At 41.5% G+C, this 15,127-nt stretch overlaps 1 protein-coding gene and 1 long non-coding RNA gene across 2 annotated transcripts in view; both read left to right on the top strand.

Moving 5' to 3' along the window:
* Positions 1 to 352: 352 nt before the first annotated feature.
* The window catches only part of LOC103674225, a 41,499-nt gene continuing 26,724 nt past the window's right edge, over positions 353 to 15,127 (top strand). Inside the window, exon 1 of the long non-coding RNA XR_005834540.1 lies at positions 353 to 709. This is a non-coding gene — a long non-coding RNA (uncharacterized LOC103674225). The remainder of the gene's footprint in view (positions 710 to 15,127) is intronic.
* On the top strand, positions 12,509 to 13,895 carry LOC121102487 (NADH dehydrogenase [ubiquinone] 1 alpha subcomplex subunit 1-like). The gene has a single exon (XM_040628593.1). The coding sequence runs from the start codon at positions 12,711 to 12,713 to the stop codon at positions 12,921 to 12,923; it is 213 nt and encodes a 70-aa protein (XP_040484527.1). The 5' UTR covers positions 12,509 to 12,710; the 3' UTR covers positions 12,924 to 13,895.

Raw genomic sequence — 15,127 nt, 5'->3', positions numbered from 1 at the left:
GCCTCCGCGGGATCCGCGCTCCCCCCCGCTCCCCGCGCTCCCTGCACGGCCAGGGGGCGGCCGCGGCCGGCGCGTGTGGGGGCGAGGCCAGCGGGCGGCGGCGGCCTCGGCTGCAGCCCCGGCCCCCGCCGCCCCCCCTGTCGCCCCCGCCCGGCCCACGCCCAGAGGCCGCCCCGGAGGCCGCCGCCAGCCGCCAGGTGAGCTCTCACGGCCGCCGCCGGGACTGCGGGGGCTGCGGGCCGCCAGGCTCTCGGCCCCCCGCGGCTTCCTGGGGAAGGGGACCGCCGCCCCCGCCGCCGCATCCCGGCTGCTGCAGCTGGGGGTGCGCTCGTTCCGCGGGTGGGGGTGGTGGTTGGGGAGGGCGGCGGGGACGCCCGGACGCGGTTGGCCCGGGAGGCGCTCAGGTCTAGGGGTACTGAGGGGGCGCAGCGCGAGGGTCCCTGAGAAGTTGGCGCCCACGCGCACCCGGGCGGGTCTCGAACGTGGGCACTTGCGCCGGGCGCGGTCGGCGAGCCGCAAAGGCCCCGGGTTCCAGGTCGCGCGGTTCCGGCCCCTGGGGCCTCCCCCTTCCCTCCCGGGCTCTGGCGGGTGCTCGGCGACGGGGAAAGAGAAACTTGGAGACCTCCGGGAGGAGTTGGCGGAGCGACGCGGGAGCGCGGTGCTGGCCGACCCCCCGGGGCCCTGGGAGCCCGTCGGTGATCTGGATGGGGTGCTTTATTTATTTTTTTCTCTTTGGTTTTCAAAAGAAAATGGCTATGTGATTGTTCCCATCTTAAGGGGAAGTTGAAAGTGAAGTTGGGGGGCGGGGGTTGGTGCTCAAGGAGTAACGTTGCCTTGTGTGTAGAGTTACACATTTCCGGAGCACAGTGTAGATCTCATAGTGGCATCTCTTGCCAAAAGTCACTTTGATTCAACTTCGATGAGTTTCTCGTAAATGGCAACATTTAGGTGGTGAGAGGCGAGAGGAAACAAGAACCAGTGCAGCTGATTTGATCTCCAGTGGTATAGATTCAGTTAGCCAAAAGAAGCGTGTCTGAGTTATAACCCAGGTTTGGTAATTTGTTGAACATAAAGTTATTTTCCAGCTTTCTTGCCCGCCCCAAGCACCCTGCTTCTTCACATCCGGTCTGAAGCAGTTATGTGGGTTGGATTGGTTGTTTCTGGTTCCTTGCGAAACTTGGGTTCATTCTCCCAGTTTTCTCTTAGATATTTCAAAGAGGAGGAGTTGTAAATGTAAATGTATGGCAGTGAGATGTGTTTAACCTCTAGCTAGAGATCAGTATATTATATGCAAAATTTCATTCACATGTATGAAGTTGAAACTCCAATAATGTTCTTCAAGAATTAGCACCTTTGACTTTGGGCATAAAGGCAAACAAAACAAAATAACCCAAAAATTACTCTGAGTGAAGATTCTGAGGTATAATTTGACTTCCCCAAGGGGGTGAAGCCTCCCCTGGACTTAAAATAATACCGACTTAAACTCTGTGTGTGCATGGGCATCAGACCCTGTTCATTTTCTTGGTTTTAGAAGGAGAGAAAATACTCTGACCAAAGGGAGACTTACTTTAAATCTCAGGTACTACACGCTGTGAACTGAAAGTGTCAATTTGATTATCTACGCATCCTAACTGCATCTTGGTGGGATGGTTGCTATTTAAAAGATAAGTGTCAAGTGGTGAAATGATGTTTTGTGTAAGATACTTGTTACTTCATCTTATCATATAATGATTTTGAAACAGTATCTAGTGATTTAAAATAATCTTTAGTGTTGTTTATAGCCAAGTATCACCACCCCTTGTAACTGTTAAATTTTCGTGAGACAGTCTATATCGTATTCATAGATGGAGTCCTGGCCACTTTTATATGTTCATTTTGTAACTTAAAAAAATGGTGGACTATGCTCGAAATTTTGTAAAGCAATAAGAACGAGAGAGATTTGAAAGACTTTAAAGTTTGAGATATACCTAAAAAATAAACATTTCTGAAAGTTCTTGATCCAAGTGGTTTGAAATACATCCAAATTTGAGCCTTTGTGAAATTTTAAAAAAATCTGCTTTGCCAACCACATAATTTAACTTGCAACTGCATTGACATAGATCTGTGTTGAACATTTAAGAATTCTCTTAATTGACTTTTCTTCATATTATGTATAGTAAAAGGACATGTTTTAGAAAATTTTAGTAGTCTTTTTTCATATAATTATATCTTAATGTGTTTGTGAATGTTAAAGTAGGAAGGACTCAAGCTCTAGGCCATACTAATGTTTATTTTATAGGGAGGTCTCTGGGCAGAAATAAGTAGCAGATTCTAAGCTATAACAAAACTGATTTGGACTTCGAACTTATATGATCTTAGATTTCGTGATTTTACTCAAATCATTAGATTGGTGGTTTCTTGGAGAGTTTGAGAGTCTAGTTATGGAAGTTTGTTTGAGTGTTTATTTAATATCAGCCTTCTGAAATTATAAAGGATGATGAGAGATTTGGCTCTAAAGTTTTTACTCCGGTCCTGTGAAATGATGTAGACATTTCTGTGGTATGTTTTTAGAGCAAAGGTTCTTCTGGTGTCTTTGGACGTCTAGGGGGTCCATAAATGGGCTTCAAGAGATTCCTGAACTTGCTGTAGTTGTAACCAAACCTTTTTGTGTGTGTTTTTAGGGAGAGGGTCTGTGATTGTGTTATAAAAGAGGTCCAGAGCCCCAAAATGTTAGAGTTGTATGTTTTTATTGAATAAAATAGGAGTTAGAATAATTCTTAAAAGGAAAAAAAAAAAAAAAAGAAAAAATACAGATCTTTGTGCCCAGTACTTGCTGTTTAAAGTTGTCTTTAGCCTAGACATGTGGTCTTAGAGGTGCAAAAACACTTCCATTTTGTTGCCACAGCAAAGCATTGCCTGTTCGTTGATAAACCATACACACACACATAAAGGGCTTGACATGCTGGTCCTGGGTGCATTGTGGCTGTTTTTAAATTTAAAAATTTAGAGCAGATAGATTGATGGTCAATAAGTAGAGATTTGATCTTGACAACCAGCCCTTGGAGCAAATGGTCCACCCAGCTCCTCTTACTGCTCTCTAGCAAATCTGAAATGTGACTGGGAGGTAGTCATTCTAAGAAAATGTGTTTTTGCCTTGGCCAAACAGCAGAACATGATGGGAAAAAGTTTCTCATCAAAACAGACAAGTTCAAATCTGGGTTCTTTCATTCACTGTAGCTACTTAACCTACCTGACCCTCCAGTTCTTCATCTGGATAAAGCCTAAGGCAGTAGAAGTGTAAGGAGGTAGGAATGAAGTTTGCTGTGTAAAAAAACTCTCAACCCCTCATTTGGCCCATGTTAAGGACTTGGGAGCTAGAGCTAGATGTGATAACCACTAATCAACACCGGAATGAACATGTATAAGCACAGTATATGGTAATGGTATGTATTCTTTTCCAAAGAATAATGAAAATATTAACAAATTGGAACATTTTTTAAAAATTAGGTTTTCAAAAATGAGTTAGGATTAAGTGGTCCTTACCTTGTAGATATCCGGGGGTAAAGTTGAAGGAAGATGGTGGTGCGCTTAGTAAAGCTGAAGACATGGGTGCTGGGCCGAAAGAGTAGCAGTCCGCCGACATTATAGCTGTCTCTTTGTGTAAGATTCCACTTAACTTTTGTTCTTCACTTGTAATTTAAATAAATTTAAACTAAAAAACTGCACTTGTACTTTCCAGCCCATTGTCTCTGAAAGTGTTTGTTCACCTCCTCGTGTTGGGGACCCTTACAGGTACTCCAGAGACTTCCATTAGTGGAAGCTACCCCTGTAACTTTGGCTGTCTAATTCTGGTGTCTTTAAAATGCCCCCACAGTTGGGTACCTGCATTGATTTTTCTCAACAGGGAAAAGAATCTGGAATAACTGAATTATATTTTCCTATCTTTAAACATTGAAAGAAGAGAAGGTATTATGAATAAGAACAGAGATATGAATAAAATACTTACAGTGCTTATGGCTATAAGAGCAAATGTTTCCACTGTTTCTGTGGTCTTTTTCTTTTCTTTTCATTTATTTGTGGTGAGCATTTGTGCCTACTGCCTTTAAGTGGGGTAGTGGTACGAACACAAGCACTGACTGGGTTTGACACCCCTAAGCTTTCTGGTTGTGCTCAGCTTGAGCCATCCAGTATCTGAGTCTGGAGAAGGTGACCATTAGCTGAGATAATAAAAGCAAAAGGCTTTGCACAGTCCTAGGCCCCTAGTATAAATGCTTAAAGGTTGTAGCCATCTTGAGGATGGTTTCATTCTTGTCTTTTGAAGGAGAAGCTAGTATGTTCTTTAAGAACCGTCCCATGTAAACCTTTAGGGATCATCCCACTTTGAATTCATAAAAGCCTTTCACATCTTTCTGGTTACCATGGGCAGGTACCCCAGCATCTGTAGGACCTATTAGACCTGTGTGCTATTCTTGGCAGTGGGATTGCATTCTCTGTTAGGCTGACAGGTTATGTCTAAATCCTGGCTTTTTCAGGGGCCAAACCAACAAGCATGCACAGGTTTGGAGCCATGGTCCATTCAAAAACTACATGATTTTATGGCCTTGAACAGATATCAGCAAACTTTCTGAAAGGACACCATAGTAAATATTTTCCAGTTTGTCAGCATTGGCTTCCCCCCCACTCCCCATCTCTCTGTCACACCTGTGCGATTCTACCCGTGTATTTAGAAAGCAGCCAGAGACATAAGCGAACGGCCATAGCTGTGTTCCATCAAAACTTTGTGGACACTGACATTTGAATTTCATGTAATTTTTGTGTGCCATGTAATACGTTTTTATTTGTTTGAACCATTTAAAAATGTTAAAGCTGTTCTGGGCTTGTGACATGTACAGCTAGCAGGTGGATTTGACCCATAGGCCATAGTTTGCTGACCTCTTGCCTAGAAGAATGTTAGACTCCTAAGTCCTGTAGGTCTGTGGTATCACCAAGCTGTACAAACGTGCCCCCTCACCCCACCCCACTGCTGCATACACATTGTGGTTTGCCTCCTCAAGTATTCCGTGCTTTTGGTATGGCAGCGTTATTGAAGGCCCCTGTCTCCTCCGTTAGGATGAAACTCCACGAGGTTAGTTGTTCTTAGTTACAGTGTGTGGCCTTCCCTTCTTAGCACACGTATTATTATATCACCAGGAAGTTTTGGTTTTTTTTATTGCTAAAAATGTTCTCACCTTGCCCAGTTTTCCATAAGGCTTGATGTTTGAACCCTGTCCTGTGTGACCGTTTTGAAAGGAATCTATGCCTTTGGAGCTGTCTCATGCTTCAAGTTCCTCTTGTCCCCTTGTCCTGGAAAGGATGTAACCGATACTAGGCCCTCAGGCTGCTAACTAGACACTCTTACCTTAAGGAAATCCGTATTTGGATTCCACCACCCCCTTTCTGCATGATGTTTGGTTAAATAAAGCACACAAAGATTCCTCTTGTGCTCTAACCCCTGGAGATTAGCTCCAGGATTGATGTGTACAGAGCATGTAGATGTATATGTCTGTGTGTAATTTCATCCGGCCATCACTGAAGCTCCGAGGGCTGCTGCTTTTAGTGTCACCTTTTCTCTCTCTCTTGACCCTTCTCTCTTGGTCATTGTATGAGATGAGGATTTGGTGACCTGGTAATCGCTGTAACTGATTATTTTTTGCCTCCTTTCCTGCCTTTTAAACATTCTCTGCTAATTTGGTTGTTTTGCAGCAAGTATGTTCTTTTTGGAGTTTAACTTTCAAAACAACATTATGCTGAAGTTATTGGGTATTTTAGGATCTTCCCCCTTCCCAGTGTAAACTTAATGTAGTATCAGAGTTATGCATCAGTATTTTAGATATTTAGAGATAAGATGCAGTTTTTAAAATATTTTGCCATTTTATGTAGATAGTAGTAAAATATGTTATTACTCTTAAATTTTAAGGGTTTCCTTTTTTTTTTTAAAAAAAGGTAAATTTGTTATTTATTTTCTAGATGACAATTTGGGCAATATGCATCCCAAGTCATAAAATGAAATGGCAAGTCAACATCCAGAAATTTATCTTAAACAGTTGGTCAAAGGTGAATAGATATCTGTACCAGACTGCTCACTGCCCCATTTTTTAATAATAGCAAAACATTGGAAGTAATCCAAATGCCTATTAATAAAGGATTGATTAGATCCATCAGGACCTACCCATGCAGTGAAATACTGTACAGTCTTTAAAAAGGGTGATGCAGGGGGTGCCTCGTTGGCTTAGTCAATAGAGCATGCAGACTCTTGATCTTGGGGTTGTGAGTTTGACCCCCACACTGGGAGTAAGATTACTTAAAAAAAAATCTTTAAAAAAAATGATGCAGGTCAATATTCATTGACATGGAATGATGTTTAGAAGAAAGAGGGTAGCATGACAATATGTGTATTGTGTGGGGTTTTTAAAATGATTTTTAAAAGGTGGACAAAAGCCCTGTATATAGAAACCTAAAGGAAAGTATCTGAAAGGATATACACCGAGTAATAGGAACTTGTTATCCCTAGGTATTAAGATTGTGGGTGATTTTTTAAAAATGCTTTTCTCAGTTTTTCTTTTCATGTAGCATGTGCTGCTTTTATAATCAGGAAAACATAATAAAGCTATTGAAGAATAAATATAGTAATTAAAATATCTCCTATTTGTGGCTAATTGAGCTCTCATGACTACTTTCCTTCATAGTCTGTATTGTATTAGAAGTGAAGTACGTTTTCTCATATACCTTGAAAATGTTTTCTGTTTTACTAATAAGTAAGAATATTGTCCTGACTTTTCTAACAGGAAAGAAAAAATCCATACAGGACTAAATAACAGTTTTCAGAAGAAACTTACTGAAACACAGACATTTACATGATAGCATGTTGTGCCTCATTTCTTGTTGTGAAAGATTTTCCTCCATTGAAATTCCTATAAAATCGTAAGGAGTTCATATATATGGAGGCAATAGAGGGTAGTGTTTAAAAGCGTGAGCTCCACTACTTACTGTTTGTGTTACTTTTATCCATTTATGGCCTCAGTCTCCTCCTCTGTAAAATGTGGGCAATTCTGGGGCACCTAGCTGGCCCAGTCAGCAGAGCATGTATGCAACTTTTGATCTTGGGGTCATGAGTTCAAGCCTCACTGGGTGTAGAGCTGAATGAATGAATGAATGAATGAAAACGTAAGCAATACCTTGCTAAGTTGTTGTGAAGGTTAAATGAGGCAAGTGCTTAGCAGAGTTCCAGATACTTAGCAGTAACTAAGGAGAAAGAAGTGGTGGGACAAGTAAGGGTATATAATAATAATAATAGTAATGGCAATGATGATAATAATATTGGTGATGATAATAATATTGGTTGCTAATATTTCCGTCCTTCTAGAGGCTTGCATGAGGGCAGGGCCTTGTTTGTCACATTCACCAGCCTAAACCCTCTAACCAGACCAGGTACCTTGATGACGACAGTAGTGTAGTCTAGGTTCAGAACCTAGTCATCAGTCATGCTCCTTTTAGCGTGCTATCTCTGTGTACACTATCAAAAAACGTGTTCAGGGGCTAACAACTTGCTGGCATTTACGGAGTTGGTGCTCCGTAAATATTTGTTGAATGGATGGTGACCTAAAGCAAGCATTTCCTTCCTCTTGACAGTGCATAGTGAACTTTTAAAAGAAGGTTTGGGTCATCTTTAAAGTATATGGAGGAAAATGTCAGGTGTAAAAACTGTTAAAAGGGAGAATCTGTTTTGATTTCTACTATTTGAATGAATCACAGCAAATTTGTTTCACTTTTTTTCTCTTAGCTGGTTACCTCAGTCTTAGCTCAGCTAGTGTGCACCTGCATCCTTGTGGTGTACCTGTGATCATTTTAGAAATTTTTCACTTTATTTTCACTTAAGTTATTTTGGTTTGGGGCTATGTTTTACTTTCCAACCTAAGCCCCCAAGTTCTGAGATACATTTCAATGTTTCTATGAAATTAGAAACGTTGACCTGGCCATGAAGAATGAGAAGTATAACCACATCTGGCTGTGACATACTTATTTGCACACACTGGGGCTTTGGGTTTGTTTGCAGGAAATTTTAGGAAATGCTTGGAATAAAAAATGTAGAAATACTGTGATAATTGATGAAGTATACCTATCAGTTACATATTGCAGAGTAAGAAGAACCCACTCCAAAACTTTGTGGCTTAAAATAATGACCATTTATTTGCACACAATTAGGGCAGGGCAGTTCTTCCACTGCTCTTGTTTGGCCTGAGGTCACTAATGTGGCTGCTGTCATCTGAAGTCACCAAGTCAGAGCTGATTGGTCTAGGGATCTAGCTGGGACAGCTCATCTGACCACTACACGATCTCTTTTTCCAGTAGCTAGACTAGGTTATCCTCACATGGAGACGTTATGTTTCAGGGTGAGAGCAGCAAGGCTTCTTGAGGCCTAGGCTTAGCAGTCACACAGGGTCACTCTGCCACATTCTTTTGGTCAAGCAAGCCACAAGCCCAGTCCAGATTCCAGGGTTGAAAGTAGGCACCACTTTTTGATGGAAGATGCTGACAGCAGTTGGGGGGGGGGGGAGGCAGCGGTATGTTATGGCCATCTTTGCGAACAGTATGCCCCTTGCTGTTGTATATTAACCCTTATTTGCCATGAGTGATAAACTCTGCAGTGAGGCGTGGTGTTAGCTGCTTCCCTGTATTCTCTGGGATAACAGTTCTATGAGGTAGGTACTATTACTCCCATTTTAAAGTTGTGATAAGTGAGCCATAAGGAGGTTATGTAACTTGCCCTAGATCTTTTACCTAGTTAGGGGCAGATCCTGAAAGTTATGGAAAGTTAATCCCTGTACCAGTGCTTAAATCCTTTGCTAAAGAAATTTGCATTGTGTGTGTGTGTGGGGGGAGGAAGCATATCTTTAGCAATCTCAAAAGAAGAATCCAGTATCTTAAAATTTTACATGAATTCTGTATTCTACTCCATTATACATCCCTTTGTTTTACCATAAAACTAATATTTTAAAATTACTTGTTGAAAGGTTGTAAGTAGTGGAAACAAAATCGGGCTACCCTAAGCAAAAAAGGAGGTTACTGGAAGGATGTGGTGTAGCTCCCCGAATTGACAATAGAGCTGAAGAACAAGGGCTCAATGGACAGTCTTCACAGGGTGGTAGCCTTATTAACGTTTCCAACGCTTCGTAACTCCACTCTGTACTGAGAATAAAGGGGTCTCTCAGGGTCAGCCTGGGTCCTGCAAGGTGCCTCGTTTCCTGCTTCACCAAGAAAGTACCTTCTGGGGGCGGGGGCGGTTTGTTCCCCAGCAGGGGAGTGAATGCAGCGTTGATAAAACCAACAGATGTCCACTATCTGAACATTTGTGCAAGCTGCTTTGTACATTATTGGTCACATTTACTATTTGCAACACCCGATGACCCCTTGTTCACCTCTTTCCCTCTCAACGCCACGTGCCTCTAAAGGTTCTTAAGCCTCAGACTGAGAAGCACTGTTGTGACTGCCATCTATTTCCATTTCCAGTAATAACTGCTTACCATTCCAAGGGCAATAGCATATTTATCCATTTTTTTACATAGTAATCTTTTCTATCATTTCCCTGATTTTTATTATTTTTATTTTTTAAAGATTTATTTATTTTAAAGGGGGTGGGGGAGGGGGAGAGAGAGAGAGAGAGAGAGAGAGAGAGAGAGAGGGAGAGAGAGAATCTCAAGTAGGCTCTGTGCCTAGTGTGAGTCCAAAGTGGGGCTTGATCTCATGACCCTGATATCAAGAATTGAGCCAAAATCAAGAGTCGGACGCTTAACCGACTAAACCAACCAGCACCCCATTTCCCTGATTTTTAAAAGAAAATCATATGAACTATAATTTAGCCATTTATTGGTAACAGGGTTCCTATTACAAACAGTTTTACCTAGTGGATAGTGATTTCCTTAGGACACAGTGAGATAAATACAGTTATTGGCCCCTGCACTTAATGTTCCCACACTGCCCTGCTTCTGTTTTTCTGTCTTCTCCAGGTGTGTAGTGGCTTTCATTGTAACCTTGCTAATACTTAAATATTTTAGACCTTACAGTTTATGGGTCGAAGGAACAACCTACGTTTACATAGCCTTTAGCTATGAGTTAAACCATGTTTCTAGCGATAAAATGTTGCACAAATACAGTGTGATTTTATTCAGAGCATTTTCACGCATATACTCCTATTTTTTATAATCTTTTGAAGTCAGAGAAAAGCATATTTTTCCTATTTTTCAGCTGAGCATATGGTTTAGAAAAGGTAAGCAATTTCCCCTTCAGCATAGAACCGTTGGCAGGAAAACATAGGTATTCTGACTACCCATGCCTTTGCTGCGGAAGATTTCCCAACTGGAGAAGCCTGTCTTCTGGTTTCTCAGGTTTCTGGGCTGATTCGGAGATGAGTGAATGTATGTTGGGACACTGGTGTGAAATGGAGATCTAGTTGTCACCTTGACCATTAGTAGTAGCCACTTTTGTTTATTCTTGCTTTGGAGGCCCAGCCTCTTTTATGTCCCCATAGATAGCCAGTTGAGAAGCCAATTTGTCCCACCTCTTCTTGCCATGATTAGCTGGTTTTTGAAGTACCTCTTGGAGCCCTTAAGTCTGGCCTTTTTTACTTCCCCACGGTGTAATTACCACCTTGTGGTGTAGTCACTTGTCTTCCCAACCCCTGGACTCTTTTAAATGGTCTGCTCTGTTTTCTGCTGTTTAGGCCCACCACTACAAGGGATTTTGAGAGGAGTGCTTGACACTTTTGTTTAATTAGAATCTCTAGACAGGGTTCTGTTAACAATAGGTTTGTATGTTAGGCCCTTCCCCCTTGCTTGTAAAGTTTCACTGTAGTCTGAAACCATTAATGTGATCATGGTGTTAATATGGTGTTTCTTATTTGGCCAGAACATTTTGTAAATAGAGACACCTCAAGACTTTTCTGGAGCTTTTAGAACCTTGTCCTAACATTTAACCTAATTTTTAAATTGTCTTTTTCTAATTTGTTTCAGTTGCTGATTTTTACAGCTTCTAAACATGTTAACACTTAATACTAATCAAAATCAAGAACTCTTTTTTTCTCTTGCATTTCTAGTTTGTCTCATGGTCTCATTTTTGCAGGCATTTTGAACCTTTAGAATCCTTGAACTTAATCCTGAAAAGAGTGCTAGCAAAGTTCATGATTGAAAAATGCATACTTGGGGCGCCTCAGTAGGTTAAGCATTAGACTCCTGATTTCGGCTCAGGTTATGATCTCAGGGTTGTGGGATCGAGCTCTGCACTAGGTACAGAGTATGCTTGTCTCTATCCCTCTGCTCCTCCTCTCCCTCCCTCTCTTTCTCAAATAAATAAATCTTAAAAAAAAAAAGAAAAGGAAGAAAAATGCATACTTTTCATCTGTATACATTTATATTTTGTTCACGCTGTTTTTAAATTTTCGTTTTGTTTTTTGTTTTGCTGTTAAGTTTTAACGTTCTGAACACAAAGACATTTTTAGTGTTTTGGAACATAGCTTCTCTTAGCTGCTCTAAAAGGAGATACTTAAGACTCCATTCGATGCTCTCTCCACTACCCATCCTGTTGATTATTACTGTTCTGGTAGTTATAACTGTAAATCATTTAGAAATCGAAGTCAGAAAAGAGACCATTTGCCATTATATTAGGACAGTTTAAAAGGAATCACTTGTTCAAATTTACTAGCTTCCTGAAGCTAGTAAAAATGTTTATGGTTTTCAAGATTCCCTGTGAATATATTTCAACACTACAAGACAGTGAGTAACACGTGTTTAGCTATTATAGATTATGAGAACAGTAGCTCCCAGAAAGGATAGTATTCCAGTTTTCTGTTTAGAACTATAATGGAGCTAAATGGAAAAATCAGTTGTCCTAGTGAACAGCAGTCACGATGTGACAGTAGGAAGGTTCCTTAGTGTGTCTGTTGCTTTAGCTAACAGCCAGCAACGATTAGCTTTCCTTTCCATAGAGCTGGTGTCAAGTATTAATCAGCTGTAGACTGGAAAGTTTTTATTGGCTAGCATTTGTAAGTGGAAGAAACACCAGTCTATTTTTTATCTGTAGTCTCTTAACCATGTAACTGCCTATGATATTGTCTGTGTGGTGTTCTTACAGAGAGAAACAGTTCCTCTAAAAAAAAAAAAAACCTGAATTAGTACTGCAGTGTATGAAAATAGTGAACTTTGACCTTGAAGAGTCTAAATGATCTAAATTAAGTTTGAAATGTGTACTAGAAAAAAAATTACATGTTAAATCTAAGTATTCTTGTTTTTCACATTTGAATGGTTTAATTTTAAAACAAAAGTTGTAAAATGTAGAATTGAAAAAAAAATTTTTTTAAAGATTTTATTTGTTTATTTGACACAGAGAGACAGCCAGCGAGAGAGGGAACACAAGCAGGGGGAGTGGGAGAGGAAGAAGCAGGCTCCTAGTAGAGGAGCCTGATGTGGGGCTTGATCCCAGAATGCCAGGATCACTCCCTGAACTGAAGGAAGATGCTTAATGACTGTGCCACCCAGGCGCCCCATAGAATTGAAAATCTTAAAATACACAAAAGCTAAAAAAATACGATTTTGAGTTTTTAGAATTAAATTTAAAAAAGGGAGCCTATCAGGAAGGTGCTGAGGCTGGGTCACCTTTAGGGCGCCTGGAAGGAAGAGTTTGGCCCAGGCAACGATGGTGTGATGTGGTTCGAGATTCTGCCTGGGATCAGTATTATGGCTGTGTGCTTTGTCAGCCCCCGCATAGCCATGGTGCACATCCACAGGTTCAGTAACAAGGGTAAGCTAAAAAGGGTTTCCTATTATCCATATCAGTGGAGTTTGATGAAGAGAGATAGGCGTGTCTTTGGAGTTAATCACTATTATGCGTCAAAGGATTTGGAGAATATTGATTAAGGAAGCATTTTCCTGACTGATGAAAAATAACTCAGTTATGCTCATCTATCTACCCTTTCTAGAAGGCTATGCAGTGTATTAATGTAGTACACAATAAAAACAAAAAATTAAAAAGAAGAATTCTATAAAAAAAAGAATTACATAAATGCAGTTCTAATGGAAAACTGAGCTTTCTGAATGCTTGCAAGGTTTTTGTTTAATAAGTTTTTCCTGCTTGCAAAAATCAAGTGTTTGATATGTTAGTCTCCTCTTAGAACAGCAAACCGCTAAGAAAGAATAGGTGTTTGTAGAAAAATTGGAAAATTTCACAAATACACAGAAGCAGGTAATAGTTACTCGTACTTCTACTACCCAAAGATACCACTAGTAATATTTGATGTAGATCCACCCAACTGGTTATAGAGTTGCCCAATTAAATATTCTTTGAATGAATGCTTACAAGTAAGGAGAAGGAGTAGTAGAAATGCAGACATAGTGTGAACCAAGTTTCGTTAATCTCACTGCCTCTCAGGTGTTGCCAAAAGCTGAAGAGAGAGGCTTCTTCCCCGCCAACCCCAGGATGGGAGAAGAGAGCTATCTTGCCCTTTGGCTAGCCTTGGCTGAGGTGAGGCAGAGCATCTTTCCTGCAGACTATAGTCTGTCTGCCTAAGTCTTTTAGCAACTCTGTTAACGCTGAATGTCTTCTGGTTGCAGAGGAAGACAGTTGGAGTTCTTGGTGGAGTAGCTTGTTGAATAAGCCACATCAGTTCTTCTTCTTCTTTTTTTATTTTTTAAGATTTTATTTATTCAAGGGGGGAAAGAAAGTGAGCACGCAGGGTGGGTGAGAGTGCAAGAGCAGGGGGAGCAGCAGGCAGAGGGAGAAGCAGACTCCCCGCTGGACAGGGAGCCCGCCACTGGGCTCTATCCCTGGACTCCAGGATCATGACCTGAGCCGAAGGCAGACACTTAACCAACTGAGCCACCCAGGCACCCCTAAGCCACATCAGTTCTTTTCAGCCCCCTAGATTCTTTAAATCGGCTCTTACGCAAAAGAATGTCCCAATATTCAGAAATAGAGTCACCTTCAGGTTACTTGTACTAAGTGAAAACGAGGTGGAGTGGTTAGACACTCCCAGGTGATTTCAGTTAACATCTCACCTCAAATCCAGTCGACTTGATAAAAGAAAAATCCGTAGGAGCTCAGGGCAGATTATGGTATAAGCATATGCCAGTCCTCTCCTGTGGAATAGGGAAGTGCTAATCTGGTCAGATCTGTTAAAGAGACAGGCAAGGCTTAGCAAAGCAGAATTTTCTCATCCTGCTCATCTTTTGCCTTAGTGGGGAAGAAAGATTTGTCCTGGGACGGAAGAGAGAAAGAAGGAAAGATGGGCAGGTGGCTAGTAATACAGGATGGTTGGATCTCTTTCCGTGTGCCTTGGCTTAGTGGTAAGCAGATCTCTAGGTCTGAGAAACTAGCAAAGTGAAGTGACACACAGGACAACTTCCCCAGGCGGTGATACAACTTCTTGGTGTTCTGTGTGAAAATACAATGGTGACTTTGATCCCAAGCCCTTAGTGAGAGGAAATCCAGGGAGAAGTAGGAGGAAGTATAACATCTCTTTGTAAACGTTTTATTCTTGACATGTAATAGACTCCGGCCTAGAGAATTGTGTCAGCCTCTCCCTTCTGCCAGCTGTCTTTCAGGAGCGCCCTCCTGTGTTCTCCTGCACTGACCAGTTTAGGAGGTGTCATTTCTGCCTGAGAATTCTAAGAGCTTACACGCAGTGCTTGGTATGAAGGAATTGCTTTGGAAGATGAATAACCATTGTGATGATAACTGCTATATGCAAAAGAGGGAGATTGCTGGTTTTACAAGTCTATGGTTTGAATTCTTAGGTCTGGCAGGAAACCGAGCCCATTCAGATGGTTCTGGAGACTAATGAAAGGATTATTTTCAGAGGAATGCCGGGAGTTAAGGGTGACATGTTGTTCCTGTCATCCATGGAACCAGCCTCAATGGAAAGCCATTATCACCACTAAGTCCAAAGGAGCAAACAGAAGAAATAGCTTTACCGGAGTCCAATGAGAGAGCTGGAGCCACAGAGGGGGGTCCTGGAGGATTCAGCCACTGCCCGAATTTGTAGCCAAGAGCAGAGAGGGAATAAGGAAGCAATACTCCCTCCCCCACTTTCTTTCCTCCCTCTCTCTTTGATCTTCTTCCGGTG

This window comes from Ursus maritimus, unplaced genomic scaffold (assembly GCF_017311325.1).
Source record: "Ursus maritimus isolate PB19 unplaced genomic scaffold, ASM1731132v1 scaffold_14, whole genome shotgun sequence".
Lineage (NCBI taxonomy): Eukaryota > Metazoa > Chordata > Mammalia > Carnivora > Ursidae > Ursus > Ursus maritimus.
This window is presented reverse-complemented; position numbering and strand designations above follow the sequence as displayed.

What these genes read in the sequence shown, in the direction of transcription:
- LOC121102487 (XM_040628593.1), top strand. Translation starts at nt 12,711, where the DNA reads ATGTGGTTCGAGATTCTGCCTGGGATCAGTATTATGGCTGTGTGCTTT.